The following is a 21,593-nucleotide window of genomic DNA, read 5'->3' as shown; positions in this document are numbered from 1 at the left end:
GAGATTAATCTCGTAATATTTCGAGAATAAACTCGAAACTACGAGAATAAAGTCGAAATGTTACGAGAATAAAGTCGAAATGTTACGAGAATAAAGTCGAATTTACGAGAAAAAAAGTCGAAATATTTCGATTTTTTCTCGTAACATTTCGACTTTATTCTCGTAACATTTCGACTTTATTCTCCGAAATTGCCTCTTTTGTGCAGTCTGAAATGGCGACCAGTGGTCGACTCCACGGATATCGGTGGTTACATCTGTGTGCTATTCGAACAGGATGTTGTTTCTCAAGAGACTTTAGCCGCTTTTCCACTATCGGGCCGAACCGTTCTCTTCGCTTAACCGTTCCGTTCCGTGCCGATCCGGGCCGATCCGGGCCAGTCAGCACGGATACGGCTTCATTTTCCACTGTGGTGCTGATAACGGAACTCTTTGGAATGTAAACACAAATGTGTCAGTCGTTGCCTTGGTAACGCAATTGTAATATAAACAGAGATATGGATGATGATCAGATGTTTCTGTTTTTGGGACTTTGTTAAATAACAGAAAAAAAGGACACAACTACAAACAACGCAAAAAATAAAATAAACAAAAGGCGACGACAGGTATAAGGTTACCAACAAATGCTGAGGGGATATGCATGCCAACGGAGACGGACAGCGTTTTAAGAACCGTTCGGCACGACAGTAGAAAAACGGCTTCGCCAGTACTTCAGCCGGGGTCCCAGCGCATTGTGGCACATGGATTCATATGATAAACTCAAGCCGTACGGCATTGCAATTAATGGTTGCATTGACAGCTTCAGTCGGTTTGTGTTGTGGGTGGAAGCGTACAATACATTCACGTAAAATACGACTTTCTTTTCCTAATTTTGACATTATTTCTCAAAATACTACGATTTTAATCTCGTATTACTACGAGTTTATTCTCGAAATATTTCGACTTTTTTTCTCGTAACATTTCGACTTTATTCTCGTAACATTTCGACTTTATTCTCGTAACATTTCGACTTTATTCTCGTAGTTTCGAGTTTATTCTCGAAATATTACGAGTTTAATCTCGTAATCTTAGATTTTTTTTTATTTTTTAAGGTGGCACTAAAACGCCGTCGTAGAATAAGATATTTCACATAAAATACATTTACATAAAGTCCACAAGAGAAAATAATAGTAGAATTTATAAAAACGACCCTGTTCAAAAGTGTATATATGCTTAATTCTTAATACTGTGTTGTTACCTGAATGATCCACAGCTGTGTGGGTTTTTTTTTAGTAATAGTTATTCATGAGTCCCGTGTTTGTCCTGAACAGTTCAACTGCCCACTGTTCTTCAGAAAAATCCTTCAGGTCCCACAAATTCTTTGATTTTTCAGCATTTTTGTGTATTTGAACCCTTTCCAACAATGACTGTATGATATTGAGATCCATCTCTTCACACTGAGGACAACTGAGGAACTCAACTCAGAAAGTTCAAACGCTCACTGATGCTTCAGAAAGAAAAACAATGCATTAAGAGCCGGGGGTGAAAAGTTTTTGAATTTGAAGATCAGGTTAAATTTAACTTATTTTGTCTTCTGGGAAACATATAAGTATCTTCTGAAGGTCAGTACTAAATGGAAAAAATAAGATATTTAGGCAAAATAAGAAAAACACATTCTGTTCAAAAGTTTTCACCCCCTGGCTTTTAATGGATAATTTTTCCTTCTGGAGCATCAGTGAGTGTTTGAACCTTCTGTAATAGTTGCATATGAGTCCCTTAGTTGTCCTCAGTGTGAAAAGATGGTTCTCAAAACCATACAGTTGTTGTTAGAATGGGGTTCAAATACACAAAAATGCAAAAAAAACAAAGAATTTGTGGGACCTGAAGGATTTTTCTGAAGAACAGCGGGAAGTTTAACTGTTCAGGACAATGGGACTCATGAAAAATAATTACTGCACACACACACACAAAAAAACACAGCTGAGGATCCATCTGGTAACAACACAGTATTAAGAATTTTTTAAGAAATTCAACTATTATTTTCCCTTGTGGACTATATGTAAAATTATTTTTTGTGAAATTCTATTGAGGTTAGTACTAAATAAAAAATTTGTTAAAAAAAGTTCTAAGTTAATAAAAACATAACGGTTCATTATAACGCCTCTGAAAACATAGTTGTGTATATTATATTGCATTTCTGTCAGTAGATCCTCCTAAATATTACACACTGCACCTTTAAGAGAGACGGCAGCTTTCCCTTGAGTGGGCGTGGTTTCGGCACAGACAACGGACACGCCCCCAGCGTTTAAGAGCAGAGAATACTGCTTATTTTTTCAAGATTATCATTCAGTTTTGGCTGGGTGGTTAATAACACATTTTTCTGTAGTGTGACAAACTCAGAACACGTTTTTTAATAATGTTTTACACAGACTTTAATGTCACTATTTCTCGACACTCTGAACTTCTTTTCATTATGTTTTGAATTACATTATACTGTTGGTTACTACATTTATTTGCATATTTAAATTTATTTTCCCCTCACATGACAAATGATCATTACTGTGTCATTGTTAGGGCCTTGTCAATAGATTCATAAGCCACATGAGGAAAGCCATCTGTAACACTTTACAGTAAGGTTTAATGTGTTGACAATTAACTACATTACTTACTATAAACCAACAATAAACAATACTTCTAAAGCATTTATTAATCTTAATTAAGATTAATCTCAGCATTTATACAGGTTTAAATTCAGAGTTGTCTCTGTTAAGATTAATGCACTGTGATGTACAATGAAAATTAATTTTTATTAACATTCACATTAGCAAAGATTACTAAATGCTGTAAAAATATACTCCTAGTCTTCAAATGACATATGACCAAAGAACAGTATTCCAACAATTCACTTTGATTTTTACAACTTTCAAAATGTTCTAGTTGTTTTACCTAGATTCACGTTCCTCTATAATCCTGTTTTGTCAGAGATCACACTTCACGCAACTAACAAAGACAAGCATTTAAGAAGGAAAAGCCGTCAATTTCTGATGAATAAAACAGATCTGCTCTTACGTCAACCTTACATAATCTGTCATACACACATAAGAGTTGCATAGCAAACTTCCAAAGTGAAGATTTCAGGGACGTGTCCAGGGTAAAATTATGGCCAAAGACAAGCAGTGTGTTAAACCTACTATTCATTTGTCAAAATAAAAATGATCTGGAATAAACATGTGGATGATTTATGAGCATGTCTTTACTATTAAATTATAATTTTGCATAATGTTGTCTTTGCATAATTGCATTGATGATTAATCATACCAGATGTTGAGAACTTTATGTATGGTGAACTGTACAATGCATGTAACAAGACACCCAGCTACACCCAGCTCTTGTACAACCATTACAAAACCCTAAACAAAAGACATCAGATAGCAGCAATACTGAACACCAGTAAAATACCAGTCAAAAGTTTTTGAACAGTAAGATTTTTAATGCTTTTTTTTTTTTTTAAAAAAGTCTCTTCTGCTCACCAAGCCTGAATTTATTTGATTCGAAGTACAGCAAAAACAGTAGTATTGTGAAATATTTTTACTATTTAAAACAACTGTTTTCTATTTGAATATATTTTAAAATATAATTTATTCTTGTGATTTCAAAGCTTAATTTTTAGCATCATTACTCCAGTCAAATGATCCTTCAGAAATCATTTTTATATTTTGATTTGCTGCTCAAAAAAAAAAAAGACTTGTTTAAAAAACATTAAAATTCTTACTGTTCAAAAACTTTTTACTGGTAGTGTATATACAGTCATTAAATGAAAAAACAATTGTGGGTGTCAAAGGATTCTGCTTAACCTAAGAAAAAAAAACAGACATTATAGTTATGTCACTGAAATTTGACAAAACTACAGTTTAACAATCCAAATGTCTGGGTACACTGTAACATTTCAAACTATGCGTCCATAAATAATTTTAAATTACAACTTTCATGATAAATTAAGTGTCTTTTAAGAGACATTGAAACAAAAAAGGCTAAATATTTGCATTTATTGTACTGTCCACATTGGCTAACAACTATAGTCCATTTATCAAAGGCATAGGTTGCCTGTCACCTGAAAAAATATTCCTCTTCTACTCCAAAAAGTGAAGCAATTTTGACATTTAGCCTACTTAAACATCTGGATGACTCACTACAACATGAGCAGAGCTGTGGTCATCCCGCGGTCACAGGTTGTTTGCTTATTTTATATTGGTGCTTTTATATCACTGACTGTCTGACTGTATTGATCCAATGTCAGACACAAAGATGCTGTTTGTCTTTACAAAGATATACAGAAATTATTGTGTTACAACCTCATGAAAATGTACCCCCATTTACCCTTAAAAGCCACCTTTTTGTTTTCCGAGTACATAATTGCATGAAAATGCAAGCACTGCTGAGCTGTTATTAAATGTGCTGTACATATGAAAGTATGCCGGTCAATATTACAGTACTGTACACTCTTAAAAATAATGGTTCTTTATAGGCACTGATGGTTTCATGAAGGACTTTTAACATCCATTAAATCTTTCCATTCCACAAACAGTTTTTTATAACTAAAAAAAGTAATTTAGATTAATAAAATACTCTTTACACTAAGAAAAAAATGGTTCTTTTGTTCACTGAAAGTCCTTTGTGGAAGCCAAAAATGGTTCTCCAGTGGTATCACTGCAAAAATCCCTTTATTTTTAAGAGTGTAAGGATAGACATTGCTATTTGACAAACAAACAATCGATTAAAAAAACAAAAAATTAACCACAAAAAAGAAAAAAGAAAAAAAAAATGAAATACTGTCCCTAGTGGATAAGACAAACTCTTACTTAACATGCTTACATGACTGCAGGGCGTGACTTGTGGGAGGGAACACATTTCATAACGTTAAGTATGTATAAATAACAGTCTGCAGACGCACGTGTGCACGCTTCCTCTCTCCACAGCTTCAAGCTACAACGTTCTACAACATGTAAGTACTGATGCTTTTACTCTCATGCACTGCTGTACAAACCGCAGGAGCACCATAAAAACGACTTCAAACAAGTTGCTGCTAGAGTTCCCTAAAAGCAGCCTCATTCTTTCTGTTTGTAATGTTTTAAAGGATTTGTCTGACAGGAGTGATCGTGCTGCTCTTTGCAATGACTGTAGATGGAAGAGTTGGGTGAGATTCATTTTCACTTGCCTCGCAGCAGTAAAAAGCCATAATGCAAATATTTTTTGTGCATTGTCAGGTCATGTTTAATGTTTTATGTATTGGATTTGCATCTCTCAGGAACTCCTCTAGTGAATCCAGTTACTGCACAGAGACAAAGGAATGCTTTCTGTTTGACTTGGTTTGTGAGGGAGATGGTTATGAGGTGAGATAAAAGATAGGACAGACACGCGAGATTAAAGAGATAGAATATATAACAAAACATTAAAAGACAAGCTCAAACACATTCATGTGGTTATGGTAATAAGATGAAGTGCTCTTTTTCTACAGGTACGCCAATATGGAGCTGCCAAGTGGGTGACCACAGAAGCTGAATCCTATTTCATGGAAATTGCAGTTTCAAGAGCATTCAGGAAACTTTTTAAATACATCACCGGAGAAAATGAGGCTGGTAAGTTTGTTTATGGGTCCGATTTTGCCTACATTGCAGGGGACCAAATGTCCTTACGAAGACATTAAAATATTTAACCTTTAAAGGGGTCATCAAATGCTAAATTCACTTTTACATGCTGTTTGAACATTGATGTGTGTTGGCAGTGTATGTACAAATCTACCCTATAATGATATAAATCCATGCAGTGGTTTTTAATTAACCTGTAAAAATAATATTCCCTTTTTCAAATCGAGCCGTTCTCAGATACGTGTCGTTGTGGCGTCACACCCACAGAGGCCGCTCCCACGATAGTTGATTGACATGAGCGTTTTACCTCAGATCAGCTGTCACAGTCCGCCATCTTTGTTTCGATTTCGGATGTAAGTTAGACAAGAATATCTCCGGTTGAGCGATTGAGGTGTTGTGTTGCTGGATGTAATAATGAACGTAGTGGTCGTCAGTTACTCCCGACATCTGAGCCGCTGAAGATGCAGTGGATTAGGTTTGTTTGTAAAGGGAATGCGCCTCCCGATCTACATATATCCGTCTATGTTCGCGCGAATCATTCGTGATCCAGCTTCACTTACAGCAGAAGTGAGTATAAAGGGTTTCCTAATAATGTGCTAGTTAGCAAGTTTAGTGGCTAAACGCGCTAAATGCAGCTAAAGTACACAGGCTCGTCACTCCACAGAGAGAAGAGAGGGGCGGGCAAGCAGAACTCATTTGCATTTAAAGCAGCTTTGACCAGAATGAAATGAATTTTGCAGAGCTGATTTTGGCAAGGTAAAAAGGGTGATGTTTTACACTACCATTGAGAATTTTTAACCAAAGTATATTATAGACTTTTCATTAAGACCCTAAAGAATCATATCAAAATATGCTCATCATTCACTCTCCCTCATGCGTCCCAGATGTATAGGACTTTATTTCTTCAGATAAACACAAAGAAAGATTTATAGAAAAATTAATCCATGTCTGTGAGTTCATATTCTGTGAATGTGCAAGTTTTCTGAATCATTATTGGCCACTATAGGCAAATAACCAGAAAAATAACAAAGTGCTGTAAACGTTAAAGCTATCTTTGGTAGTGTGTTATGATAATGAATTAAAATAACATCATAACCCTTGTGAAAAATAAATATACTAAAATATATTTAAAATACATGTATTCCATGCCAAAGTGTACTACAAATACATTTACATATTATATACTTAATAAAAAATACCCTGCAATTGTACTTTTAGTATATTAAACTGGTATGTTTAAAATCTGCTAAATTGGAACAACTAATTTTGTACTTAACCCTTTAACTGTCACTCCCATTTTTGAACACATAAAAATAAAAATAAAAATGCACTATCCAGACTTAAATTTTTCATTAATTATTTAATTAATAATTAATAATTTCATTAATGAATTAAAACATTTTGTAATATGATTTTAATGTACATTTTCCGTGATAATGAAGTGTCTGATTTTAAAATGCCTTTCAAAGGATGAATTTTGAGATTTTAAGTTTTGAACTGATATATAATTTCTTATGATTTCTATTGCATGATACAGAAAAAGTCTTTTCTGAAAGGTCAGAACTCATGTTATGATGTAGATTTTTTTTAAGTTGCACTCTTGACATATATTAATCTATTACTTTTCCTACATAATTTGTAGCACAAAAATATGGTAAAATATCTATTTAGGAGTCTTAGACCTTTCCGATGATTTAAAGTTTGTCATGATTAGATTAGGATTTATTTGTAATATAGTGAAGTAAACTTGACAGTTAAAGGATTAATGCACGTCCAAGCCCAACTAAAGATATACCTAAATGTACACTTAAAGGACCACTGAAGTGCTTTGAAACACACAGCATTATTCTGTGTATTGACATAATTTCAACAGAAACACGTAGACACGCCGAGACATATCCAGCAGTCCCGCCCCCTTTTTAAAATGGCAAACAGAGTTATATCACAGCTTAGGCTAGAGGCGAGTAACCGATTTCAGCTGTAGCTTCCGCGTCTTTTTATATGGCAGGGGGTGGGCCGCTTTAGATTCAAGAGAGAATTTGATTGGACAGAAGTTTTGATGTGAAGCTGAAGTGCAGGGTGATGTAATCAAAATTCATATTCACTCTTAAAAATAAAGGTGATTTAAAAGGTTCTTTAAAGCAATGTAATAGAAGAACCATTTTTGGTTCCACACAGAACCATTCAGTCAAAGGTTCTTCAAAGAACCATCTTTTTCTTACCTTTTTATAATCTGAAGAACCTTATTTTGCCAGAAAATAACCTTTTGTAAAACAAAAAGGTTCTTCAGATGTTAAAGATTCTTTATGGAACGATTAAGACAAAAAAGGTTCTTCTATGGCATCGTGAAGCATCTTTATTTTTAAAAGTGTTGGCGGAAGTTAGAGACTGTATGTTTTCAATGATTATATCTTGTAGATGCTAATTTTGTCATTGTTTTGAAACATACTAGCTTACAGATAACCTTAAGGCTAACATATTCATACTAAAAGCCTTAAAACTTCAATTTTGATTTCATGGGCACTTTAAGTATATTTGATTGTGCTAAAGTGGAACTATTGCTAGTATACTTTAGGTACTCTTTTAAATATTATTTAAAGATCATACAATCCTCATCAATAGTGACATTACAACATATTTTAGGATTAAGACATTTTGCATTGTGCTTAAGTAGTACTCCAAATAAAGTTTAATTACAATTTTTATATCAGTAGGTTTTGAATGATATGTCAGTAAATATGTTAATAGACTTGAACTATACTTAATATAAAATAAATGCATTTTAAATCTATTACTTAAAAATAACCTGGTGCAAGTGACACCGGAAGCCTCGGACATTTAAGTTTAAAAGTGGCCACACCCGCTCTTACATTACAAATAAGGTGGACAATGGACCTTCAAAGCTGATGCTTCAAAAACACGACAGTGAAACGACTGGTATAATAATAATAATAAACTTAATAATAAAAAACTTTTTTTTTTACTATAAATCGTTGCTAGCTGTCATATACGGGTTCATGAAAGTGTGAAATATTAGGCTAATATCTTTATTAATACTACTTGTGTGTATCTTTACCACCTATTAACTAGTTTGTCAAAATATTGTGCGCTTTCCTGCTTTCTAAGTCCTTCTCTATATGTTTTAGCAGCTTCCACACATTTTTTTCTATGATTTAGACAGCATAAATTAAGAAGAACAACGTATTCAGTAGTACATTAACCATGAAAGCCATGCTGTTGTTTACATCCGAGTATCGGCAGTATTACAAGCCCTCTATACAAAGTCCCCGTGATAATAGAAAAACAATGTGGTTTTTCAAAACAATATTTGAATTATTATCACATATAATTTAAAGTACAACAAATAGTACTAGTAGTACCATACAGATATCACATATCAAGTTTTGTGAGATTTATCCTTATATTCAAGTTATTATTTTCTAGGTGCTAAGATTGACATGACTGCACCGGTCCTCATTAAAGTCGGTGATAGTGTGAGCACGTGGCAGTCGTCAGTCTATGTTCTCAGCTTCCTTCTGCCCTCCAACTACCAGGCCAATCCACCCAAACCTACAAATCCATCTGTGAGTCTCTTTTATTCTCTATGCTTTCTATTCGATTAAAATGTTTTTTTTTAACCCTTGTTAATTCAATTTATTTGCAGGTGTACTTAACAGAGACTCCAGATATGAACGTATATGTCAAGAGCTACGGGGGCTGGATGTTGTCATTTGTGTCCACATCACAGGCTGAGAGTCTGAAGACATCACTGGACAAAGTGCAGGCTACTTATGAGGAAGGTTACTACTATAATGTCGGCTATAACAGGTGCGCTTGGCTTCTAGATGATACCTTCTTTCTGCCAATAACATTCTCTCATTTCTGTAATTCTTATGTTTTCATCTTTTATGCTTGTATGTGTGTGTGTGTGTGTGTGTGTGTGTGTGTGTTTTCAGCCCAATGAAGATTATGAACAGGCACAATGAGGCATGGTATATTGTTAAGGGTGATCCAGTGTGTCTTAAGAGTGAATAATTTCTCTGAGGCTCCTCTCCAACAAGTCTTTTAAAGGTAACTGATTTGTTTAAAAAGAATATTCTTATTATAATTAATAATATGATATGTCTAATGTCTAACTAGATATTTATTTGTAATTTCTTTTTCAGAGCCACAGAGAACAGAACTGCATAGCTCCTGTGCTATAGTCATAACAAGCTAAATTGCCTTACAAGTTCTTTTTTTTACTGAGTAGAAGATATATAGATTGCATTGTAGGATATTACAGTATATAATATATACCAGCACATATACCAGGGGTTCTTAACTCTGGCCTTTGAGGTCCACTTCCCTGTAGAGTTTAGCGTTAACCTTGATCAAACACAACTGCCTGTATCTTTCTAGTAATCCTACAAACCTTGGTTGTTGTTCAGGAAAGTGGACCTCAAGGGCCAGAGTTGAGAATGCTTAACATATACTATTGGGTTGGGTTTGGTTTAGAAGACAACATTAAAAAAAGGTCAAAAAATGTCAAACTCCAAGGGATGGTGTTTGGTCTTTAAGCATTTGTTGTACACACCTGTATGAAGAGAAAATAAAAACATCATTGTAATAATCTTGTGTATTGTTGGAATTCTTTTTACAAGTGATGGGTTATATGTTTAATTTACATTTATGTGTATATTAATATTTACAGTGCCTTGTTTTATCACGTTGCTGCCTTATGTTAAACTGCTTTAAATTACTTTTTCCCACATCGATCTACACTCCGTACACCATAATGACAGCGAAAACAGAATTGACACAACTTTGTAAATGTATTAAAAGTAAAAAACCTAAAATAAGCACATTGCATAAGTATTCGTACCCTTAGCTCACTACTTAGATGAAGCACCTTCACAGCCTCAAGTCTTTTTGGGTATGATGCAGCAACACAAGCTTTGCACATCAGCATTTGGCAAGTATCTGCCATTCTTTCTCCTCACTTCTTCACCTCTCAAGCTCTGTCAGGTTGGATTGGGACAGATGCACATTTTCAGGTTTCTCCAGAAATGTTTGTTTGGGTTCAAGCCCAGGCTCTGGCTGGTCCACTCAAGGACATTCACATAGTTGTCCATAAGCCACTCTTGCTGTGTGCTTAGGGTCCTGTTGGAAGGTGAACCTTCTGTCCATTCTGAGGTTCTGAATGCTCTGAACTGGGTTTTCATTTAGGCAATCTCAATATTTTGGTGCATTGAGCTTTTCTTCTACTCTGATGAGTCCCTCAGTCCCTGCCGCTGAAAAACAGCCCTACAGCATGAGGGTGCTACCTCCATACTTTACTTTTGGGATGCTACTCTGCAGGTGATGAGCAGTGCCTGGTTTCTTTCAAACGTGATGCTTGGAATTTAGGTTCATCAGAGTAGAGAATCTTGTTTCTCACAGTCTGAGGGTCTTTTAGGTGCTTTGTTGCAAATTCCATGTGTGTTTTAATGTGTCTTCACTGAGGAGAGGACTGAGTCCACACCACCATAAAGCCAAGACTGGTGGAGTGTTGCGGTGATGTTTGTCCTTCTGTAAGTTTTTTCCATCTGCATATATGATCATGGAGCTCAACTAAAGTGGCCATCAGGTTCTTGGTCATCAGTCTAACCAAAGCCCTTCTCCATCAATTGCTCAGTTTGGCCAGAAGGGTAGCTCTAGGACAAGCCCTAGATGTTTCAAACTTCTTCCATTAAGGGTAATGGAGACTACATGCTTCTGTGAACCTTCAATGTAGCAGAATTTCTTCTGAACTTTTCCCCAGATGTGTTTGCAAATCATACCCATTTGGGTGAATTTCCCACAGGGTAACTTCACTCGAAGTGTAGTTCTGCAAGTGATATAAATGCTCCTGAGCTAAATTTCAACTGTCCCAGATAAGGATATGCCCAAATAGCGCACAAACATCTACAAGATGTCTGTTAAAGCTCACGTGATCTGGAAAGCATCTGCTATGTACAAACATCTGACAGACGTTTACAAGATGTCAGTTTTACATAAATTCTAAATCATAAACATCTTAAAGACATCTAATAGACGTATATTTGACATATGATAGGAAACGTCCTACAGACGTGTTGCAGATGAGCAAACACTCTAAAAAAATATGTCTTCCAGATGTAAATGCAGATGTCAAGTAGACATCTCTGTGATGTATGTGTGCTACCAGGGTGCAGTGTTGGGGAAAGTTACTTTTAAAAGTAATGCATTACAATATTGAGTTACTCCCTAAAAAAGTAACTAATTACATTACTTAGTTACTTTTTACGGAAAGTAATGCATTACTTTTTAAATCTGGGCAGGGCTGGTTTGTCTGTTTTTAATATAAAATGTAAAAGCCTTTTCACACCAAAAGCCTCAGGCTTTGAGAAAAGTAAATTCACGTCTGTACAGCAGACCGCAGAAGAAAAAAAAAAGTCAGCTCTTCAGCAATAAAAAAAGGAAAACAAATGTTAGATTATCTTGAGTAAATTTTGCTTAGTATGGTTGAACTGGATCATCAAAGGTCGGCAGCAAAGACATTGGTTAATGAAATGGGATTAAATGCATAAAGGATATTTGTATCATTTAACATATTTAATTATTGCAGGTTTGCGTCATATTCTGAGTTGAATTTCACTGTTTTTATTAATTTTGAGGAATACTGAATCTGTTTGTGATGAATTAATGCATGTTCACATTTATTCTAGAACTAACATCTTACTCCCAATTTCTCTCAACATGGGGACAGGAGAACTTTTAATCAATAAATGGGTGGGAAAGTAACTGGCATTACTTATTTGGAAAAAGTAACTGTGATATTTTCTTATCAATTACAAAGTAATGCGTTACTTTACTAGTTACTTGGAAAAAGTAATAATATTAACTCGCGTTACTTATAATGTGTTACCTCCAACACTGCCAGGGTGAATACTTATGCAATGCAATCATTTAAGTTTTTTATTTTTAATAAATTTGCAAAGATGTTAAAAACCTGTTTTTTGCTTTGCCATTATGGTGTATGGAGTGTAGATTAACATGAAAAAAGCTATTTAAAGCAGTTTAACATAAGGCTGCAACATAAAATGTGAAAAAAAAATAAGGGGTATGAATACTTTCGCAAGGTCCCTGTCTGTCTATCTATGTGTGTGTAAAAACTATATAAATGTTGAAATATCTTAGACTTAGACATATTATTGGGATATATAGAGTGACAACTTAAATTTATATCAGTTAGTTTGCATTACAAGCTATTTCCTCATACTTTTTGGCCATAGGCTGTCCACCATTTTTCCGTAAGAAACTGGCACGGCCATTTGTATTTTACGGGTGTGGCTTTCAGTCTCATCCATGCCCATCTATTTTTAGCTGTACAAAGCAGCTCGTTTTGCTGTTTGAAATTGCAAATCTGTGTGTCTTACCTTAATGTATTATCTTAATTATGAACACACTGGTTTGTACTGCAAACAGTTTTACCATTTACTGTACGTTGTTATTCTTCTTGTTATTTCCCTATAGCAAAACCTAACAAACTGAAAGTCTCACCCATAGGCTTACTTCCACATTGAAGAAAAAGGTGGATACATAAAAAAAAAAAAAAACATCTGCCCCAAATATTGCAAATATGCATATTTTTGATCAGTTTGGACCTCTGAATAAAATCTGTGTGTTCTTTTCCTCTTCTGAGCTCCATTTTCTCACTGTATCATACCATAGGCCAATCTGATGTATCAAATCGGACATAAAACATATGCAAAATTATACATATAAGATAAGTGTTTTTATACTTTGTTTTATCCACTTATAACTGTAGTTAGGTTATTTATGCTTATTTTCATAAAAATCAAAAGAAAAATGCTGAATTGATGCACAAACATTTTTTAAAGATTCAGAAGAAAGAAAATACAGTTAAATGATTCTATATAAACGATCTAACCCACAAGCCTTAGCTTTTAAATACCATCAACAGAGTGAAAATGTGCATTATAGTGCCACCTAGTGTCAAATAAACATGCTTGAGTTGTGAATTTGGGATCATCATTCCAGGCTTGATATCTTTGCATAGTATCTACGCCTCACAATTTTCCAAACAAAAAAAAAAGGATGACGTCCAAGCAGCTTGTTCTTCCATATTTTCAATTTTAAACGTGTCATTTTTCTTAACAATGTAAGAAGAATGATTCCACATTTCACAGATAATAGATTTTTCATTATAGACAGTGAAATAGCTGGACAGCTTGTGAAATAACTAAAAAAAAACATCATCAAGACAGTACCAATTTGACAGAATAGGTCGGTTTTCATTACTCAGGTTAATCTATCACCCTTGAACTGTTGTATAGCCTTTGACGTCAGACCCCACATCACTGAACTAACCTGCTCCCTTCATAAGTAGGCTCTTTGTTTTGTAATTGATTCCAAAGGTGCTGGAGACTCACTTATCGATACAAAGACACATTTGTTAGCAACACAGTATTGCTGATGCACACATTTGAGCACTGGAGTAATCTAATTTAAATGTATAGAATCTGATCAACACAAATGCTAAAAGTCTCATTTGGTAGTTCCATGAATGGATGCACATGAGTATTTCAGCAACAGATCTTTTTGTTTATTTTTTATTATTATTTTTTTTTTTTTTTTTTTTTGTGGTGAGTGCGTCCCTCCATATATGCTGCACCTGCAATGTTCATGGCACCTTGCATGAATGAGGTCTTGCTTGTTGGGAAGGTGTGACAGACTCTGGTTTATTACCCTCAGCATGGAGCAAAGTCCAACTGAGGGCCTTTACACTGCACCATCTCTGAGATAGCCTGTGTCTATGCCTGTTTTCCTCCCTGTCCTGCTCTGAGTCCCGGAGGCCTGTACAGTCATGAATGACAGCTTACGGTGACCCGTGCCACCCCTCTCCTATGGACCATGAACATCTCAAACTATCCCCTGGATCACCCCCAGTCCACGGCCCTCCACTCTGGCGATTACATACAGGACCTTGCGTCACAAGAGGGACCGTCAACATGTAAGTAGAGCTTCAGATTGGAGACACTTTAATGGCTTTAGCAATAGCATTAATTGCTAATGTAATACTTCTGGGGATTGTAAACTTTTCAATCACAAATCCGATACTATAACATACTATGTTAAGGTACTGCATACAGAAAATTTTGTCATGTGATTTGATCGTGTTGAAAGTTCAGTCATGTTTAGTACACATTCCGAAGACCTGGTCATTTAAGAAAAGGTTTGTTATGATTTAATTCAAAAGACAAGCGCTTTAGTAAATCTAAAAAACATTTAATCAGTGTATTTTTTAGAAGTCAGTTTATCTTTTGACTGCTGAAAAAAGTCTAACTATAAGGGTTATGTAAGCCCTATATCTCGGTGTTTAATCAATCGGGTGATAAGATACTAAGCCTGCTTGAGATATAATAGACCTTCCGATTCATCAGACAGGCCAGTCATAAAACTGTTCAGCATTACAGCCCACTCCTAGACAATCATTTTACAGTAGGCTTCATGCTGTTTCCTGAAGGTGGCAATTAAGTCATGGGGAAGTTTGCCCCAAAATTTAAAAAAAAATCTCTCATGAATTACTCACCTTCATTCAACTTCGGATTTTTTCAAATTTCAAATTTTGGATGAAATCAGAGAGCTTTCTGACCCTGCATAGACAGCAATGCAACTACCACGTTCAAGGCCAGAAAGGTAGTAAGAATGTCAGTAAAATAGTCACGTTGGTCGACGCCACCTAGCGTGCAGGCGTGAATTGACAGAAGGCGATCAATCGGTGTGAAAGCACCATTCGTCTGCAATTCGGCTCATCGGTTTAGTGTGTAAAGGCAGAAAAGCGAAATGAATATCGGCTGCGATGACACATTGGAATAAAACAACAGATTCTTATGGATGCTTCCACATAGACCGCGAACATTGGCACACCGAAAATGCTAACTTTTTTTTTTTTCAAACCAGTCCGACGAATCTTTTCATTTTCGCAAGCGAAAACACGGGCCACGGACGATGTTAAACTTATACACATACATATCTGAGGGAAAATGCATTGTTGGTCAGCACCACCTAGCGTGAAGGCGTGAATTAGCAGAAGCACCGCTCGCTGGCAATTCACCTCGCTTTTTTCGCATTGCACTTAGTATGGTAAGGACTCTGAAGAGAAGAAATTGTCGAATAAAGTCGTCGTTGTTTTCTTTGCGCACAAAACGTTTTCTCGTAGCTTCATTAAATTACGGTTGAACCACTGATGTCACATGGATTATTTTATCGACGTCCTTACTACCTTTCTCAGCCTTGAACGTGGTAGATGCATTGCTGTCTATGAAGGGTCAGAAAAGTGAGTAATTAATGACAGAAGGTTCATTTTGGGGTGAACTATCACTTTAAAAAAGAAACTGGACAAAAGGACTATTAACACTTTACGATGAATGTGATATCCCATAGCTCAGGAGTTCAAGCCAGACCCAGACAGTAGGGCAACTCAAGAAGAGGGCTGTCCTGTGTGTGGTGACAGGGTGTCAGGATATCACTATGGTCTACTCACCTGTGAGAGCTGTAAGGTAAGTGTACCATCAGTCAGACAGTAACAAGTGCACAGTACACCCTGATCACTCTTAAGCACTAAAGACAAATATTTTTGCCAGGGCTTTTTTAAGCGCTCTGTACAGAATAACAAGCGCTATACGTGTGCAGACGCGCAATGCTGCCCCATGGACCCAGCCCAGAGGAAACGGTGTCCTTATTGCCGCTTTCAGAAATGTCTAGCTGTTGGCATGAAGAAAGAAGGTATGCCTTTAAACCCAAAAAAATCCATGTTTATTAAGTTTGGTAGATAATTCTTTCAGTTCTTTAGAATAACTCTTTGTGTAAGGAAAAATGCAGTTATTGTCTCTGAGATATGGAAAGATATTCACAGTTAGCTATCCAAGATAGCTCTGATCCTATTTCCACTTATCTTTGAAACCATAAACGCTTGCAATAGCAATCTTTGATGACCTAGTAAGGTGCACACAACGTAATGGGCACACAAGAAGAGAAAAAGTTAAATTGCACAACTGTAATAGTTAAGAATCTTTACATACTTACAGTTTTTCAAAAGTGTCAGTTGGATTATTCAGAACAATGCTTCTCAAACCTATCCTGGAGACCACCTACTGCACATTTTGGATGTTGCCCTTACCTTACCCATCCACTTTTGGTATTCGAGTCTCTACTAAAGAGCTGATGAACTGAAGGTGTTTTATTGGGAAGAGTTGTTTAAATGTTTAATGTTGGTGTGCCACCAGGAACTGGGTTGAGACACAATAACTTAGAACTGTGAGAATTGATCATGCTCTTTTGAACATCACAATGTGCGGGTTAGCTAATTGTAAAATTACTTGTCACAGCTGTACGTGCAGACAGAATGAGGGGTGGACGAAACAAGTTTGGACCTCTATACCGACGGGACAGGCAAATGAAACAGCAAAGAGGGTCCTATCACCAGACGAACACTGCCCCCTACAGAGTCAAAATTGAGGGACCACAAGCACTGGTACCTGCTGCGCCTCACGATTTTCATGTTCTCAACCCCTCCTCTGCTTCTCTTGACTCTGATCATTACCACCCACCTCAGACCTTTCATCCTAGTATGAGCCAGTCTGAGTTTCCCATGCTGTTGGACTGCACCATACCCAAAGACCGGACACTACCTGATCCATCTCTCCCTTTCCACACAATGTGCTATCCAGGCTTCCACGGATACCCTCCCGAGAAAAGAGAGCTCCCATTTAGCTACAGCCCTGCTTCTGTGACACCCCCTGCTCCAATCTCTCCTACTGTTCTCTCCACACCTGCACCTACACCCACTGCTACACTCACGCCAACCTCAACTCCAAGTTCTACCCCAACTCCAGCACAGAACTTGACACCCAGTTCAACACCAGTCTCTAGTTCATGCTTCCTAAATGAACTCCTACAAGCTGAGCCAGATGAGAAGCAGCTTTGTACACGGGTATTAGCAAGCCTCCAAAGAGAACAGGCCTGCCGAGGAAAACATGACCGTCTCAACACCTTCAGCATCATGTGCAAAATGGCTGACCAGACTTTATTCGGACTGGTGGAGTGGGCAAGAAACAGCGCACTGTTTAAGGAGCTTAAGGTAGAAGAGTTTGCAAATCATTGCATATACATTAGATCAGGGATCCCCAAACTCTGTCCTGGAGGGCCAGTGTTCTGCAGACTTTAGCTCCAACTTGCCTCAACACCCGTGCCGGGAAGTTTCCTAGTAAGAGCTTGATTAGCTGAATCAGGTGTGTCTATTAGGGTTGGATCTAAACTCTGCAGGACACTGGCCTTCCAGGACCAAGTTTGGGCACCTTTGGATTAGATGCATTGCATTGTGTTAGTGTAATCTACAGTATATGCTGCTCTAAACTGGTGACCATGATTTATCCATGCAATTCCGGGATGACCATCTTTTGTTGGTCTTACAACATCATTGCTTTCACAGGTACAAACCCTACCCCTAATCCAGGGCTACTTTGGTCCTGTAGGGCCTTTCTCCGGCAGAGTTTAGCTCCAGCCCTAATCAAACACACCTGAACCAGCTAATCAGTGTCTTCAAGATTACTAGAAAGGTATTGGCAGCTGTGTTTTATTAGGGTTGAAGCTAAACTCTGCAGGACAGTGGCTTTCCAGGACTGAAGTTGCCCAGCCCTGCCCTAACCCCAAAACTAACCATACCATAAACCAGGGGTTCCCAACCACATCCCACCTCCTTGAAATGTCTCCTTAATCAAACACACCTGATTCAGATCATCAGTTTATTAGTAGAGACTCCAAGGCCTGAAATGGGTGTGTCAGACAAAGGAGAGATACAAAATGTGCAGTGCTTGGGGGGCTCCAGGAACTGCAGAGTTTAGCTCCAACCCTAATCAAACACACCTGAACAAGCCCATCAAGGTCTTCAGGATCGCTAGAAAGTTACAGGCAGATGATGAACTAAACCAGAGGTGCCCAAACTCAGTCCTGGAGGGCTGGTGTCCTGCAGAGTTTAGCTCCACCTTGCCTCAATACACCTGCCAGGAAATTTCTAGCATGCCTAGTAAGAATTTGATTAGCTGGTTCAGGTGTGTGTAATTGGGGTCGGAGCTAAACTCTGCAGAACACCAGCCCTTCAGGACCGAGTTTGGGCACCCCTGCTCTAACCCCAACCCTAAGTCTAACCCTACCTCCACCCTTTTCCACATCCCTTAAATTTAATTCATTGAGAGGAATGTTGTTCCAGAAGCAACAAAAATGTTGATCCAAGGACTTGTCCTACTTGGCAAGATCTTGGTCACTCTAATAAAACACACCTGAACAAGCTAATCAAGGTCTTTATGATCATTAAAACGCTACAGGCAGGTGTGTTTGATTAGGGTTGGAGCTAAACTCTGCAGGTCAGTGGCCCTCCAGGACTGAAGTTGCCCAGCCCTGGTCTAAGTAGCGGAGCACCATGGCCATACTGTCCACCAGCAAAACTTGCTGGTGAAAGCTGTCGCATAATATTGTCTTCCTGGTTGAACAAAAACATCTCATTGTTTCATAATCCTGGTGGGAACACCAGCATCCCATGCCTGGACCTAGGGTCCAGAATAACATACATGCTTGTATTATCAACAGGGATGGCGTTAACATTTGTAACTCTTTCAATGCCTTTCACGGATCAGTTGTCTAGGTCAGGGGTTCTCAACTCTGGCAATCAAGGTCCACTTTCCTTCAAAGTTTAGCTAATAAAGCTAATAAAGGTCTTCAGGATTACTAAAACGTTACTGGCAGGCAAGTTTGATCAAGGCCGAAGCTCAACTCTATAGGAAAGTGAACCTTGAGTGCCAGAGTTGAGAACCTCTGGTCTAAGTTATCCAAGTGGCTAATGCTGCATAACAAGAGTACCTGATCTCTTGCAGGTGGAGGATCAAATGGGGTTACTGCAGAGCTGCTGGAGTGAGCTTCTTGTCCTGGATCACTTATGCAGGCAGGTGGCTTATGGGAGAGATGGCAGCATCTGTCTAATTACTGGGCAACAGGTAAGAACTCCTCTATCACTAAACTATTGTTTCCCTACTACAGGGGTCTCCAAACTTGATCCTGGAGGGTCACTGTCCTGCAGAGTTTAGCTCCAACCCTAATCAAACACACCTGAACAAGTTAATCAATGTCTTCCAGTGTTGGAGCCAAACTCTGCAGGCCAATGGCACTCCAGGACCGAAGTTGGCCAGCCCTGGCCTACTATGTTCCTGTAGGCACACTAGCAGGTCACTCTTTGGGTGTCTCTCTCACTTGCCACTTTTAACTTTTTCTAAATCAAGGGAGTATAACAGTGTGCAGATCTGTTTTGTATCATTTGATGTATTCTTTCATCTTGCACCTGGCCAAGATGCTTTGGATATGCGTACTTTGATCTTTTTTATGTCTCCCTTATCTAACCCTTTGATTTCAGCCTCTACTATAATGTTGATGAGTTTAATCAGGTGATACAAATTAGGAAGGGTTGGGAAATTTGTACTATTGGTGTGCCTCTAGGAACGAGACTGGAAAACTCTGCACTTCACCATGATTAGAGTTTAGTGACTGTTTAGGAGTCTTTGCCTTTTTTTTTTTTTTAACTTGCTTTTATTATAACAGATTGAAGTATCGACCATTCTCAGTCAGGCTGGAGCAACTCTCAGTAGTCTGGTGTCCCGAGCCCAGGATCTTGTCTCCAAGCTTAGGTCACTACAACTAGACAGAGAGGAGTTTGTGTGTCTCAAATATCTGGTTCTCTTCAATCCAGGTGGGTTTCTTTTCCTTCTTAAATATTTGATCTGAACTATTCCTGTTGGAACAGAGTTGTAAGGTTCATGTGTTTTGCAGATGTTAAATCAGTACAAGACCGAAGGCAGGTAGAACAAACTCAAGAGCGTGTAAACAGAGCTTTGATGGACCACACAATGCAAACCCATCCAGGTCACTCTGACAAGTTTGGACAGCTGCTGCTCCGTCTGCCAGAGGTGCGCAGCATCAGTCTGCAGGTGGAGGAATACCTGTATCAGCGCCACCTGCTGGGAGATCTACCTTGCAACTCACTGCTGACTGAAATGCTTCATGCCAAGCACACATGAGACATGATCAAAGAAGCTTGTTATTGGCAATGCTTTCTCTGCATTTCTCTGTCAGTGCTGACCTCTGGTGTCCAACAATTTTGAGCTTCGAACAAGTCCTGTGTTATCATTAGCTGGCACTACGTACTAGTTAACAATAGGAACAAAAACTGGTTTCAGGTATTATGAGCCCATGACATGACACATACACTCACATTCTTTGAACTACTTACCTTACAGTTATGGATCCCATCCAGTCATAGCATTCAAACACTGCCATTTATATAAAAACATAACGGTCTCACCTCTATATTATAGACACAGAGACTCATCACACATTGTGTTTGTCTCACAGATTCGAGTTTCCAATAAAAGTGTCTATATATATATTTCTATGGTCAGATTTCATGTGTCCTGTATCTAGAATGCAGCTTTAGAAGGTAAAGAAGCCCATCAAGTCCAGGTCATATTTCACTTCAAAAAGAAAAATATATATATTTTGAAGAAAAGAAAGAATAAGAATCCAGAATTACTTCATGTAACTTCTTATTACTTCAAGCAATAAAAATCTACTGAAGAATAAAGAAAATTACAAACTTGAATTATGTTTATCATTTTTAGGGCTCCTTGCACTGGTGGTGCGAGGACCCTATTGGAATTGCCCAGATTTTTCTTCTCCAAAATGAATTGCATTTTTGAGGGCCTAAACATGCTCAAAAACTCATGAAACTTTGGGTTTTAGAAGTGGGTGTGGTAAAACGGCTCAATAGCAATTTCAACAAGTGCCCCTCGAGCTACGTTTCACATACATATATGAAATTCGGTAGACACATGTAACACGCCTATACCTACAAAAAAAAAGTCC

The 21,593-nt window shown here is 37.6% G+C and overlaps 2 protein-coding genes across 2 annotated transcripts; both read left to right on the top strand.

Annotated features, from left to right (window-relative positions):
• Positions 1 to 4,879: 4,879 nt before the first annotated feature.
• On the top strand, positions 4,880 to 10,233 carry soul5 (heme-binding protein soul5). Its single transcript, XM_051106835.1, has 8 exons — positions 4,880 to 4,978; positions 5,111 to 5,170; positions 5,282 to 5,366; positions 5,492 to 5,612; positions 9,066 to 9,205; positions 9,286 to 9,449; positions 9,578 to 9,692; positions 9,788 to 10,233. Coding segments are annotated over exons 1-7 (651 nt in total). The 5' UTR covers positions 4,880 to 4,976; the 3' UTR covers positions 9,657 to 9,692; positions 9,788 to 10,233.
• Positions 10,234 to 14,395: 4,162 nt separating this feature from the next.
• On the top strand, positions 14,396 to 21,330 carry nr5a5 (nuclear receptor subfamily 5, group A, member 5). The gene is made up of 7 exons (XM_051106522.1): positions 14,396 to 14,637; positions 16,071 to 16,186; positions 16,271 to 16,412; positions 17,015 to 17,766; positions 19,556 to 19,675; positions 20,274 to 20,421; positions 20,502 to 21,330. The coding sequence occupies exons 1-7, from the start codon at positions 14,538 to 14,540 to the stop codon at positions 20,747 to 20,749; spliced, it is 1,626 nt and encodes a 541-aa protein (XP_050962479.1). The 5' UTR covers positions 14,396 to 14,537; the 3' UTR covers positions 20,750 to 21,330.
• Positions 21,331 to 21,593: the final 263 nt, after the last annotated feature.

This window comes from Labeo rohita, chromosome 3 (genome assembly GCF_022985175.1).
Source record: "Labeo rohita strain BAU-BD-2019 chromosome 3, IGBB_LRoh.1.0, whole genome shotgun sequence".
NCBI lineage: Eukaryota > Metazoa > Chordata > Actinopteri > Cypriniformes > Cyprinidae > Labeo > Labeo rohita.
The sequence above is the reverse complement of the archived record's forward strand: the minus strand, read 5'-3'. Positions and strand labels throughout refer to the sequence as shown.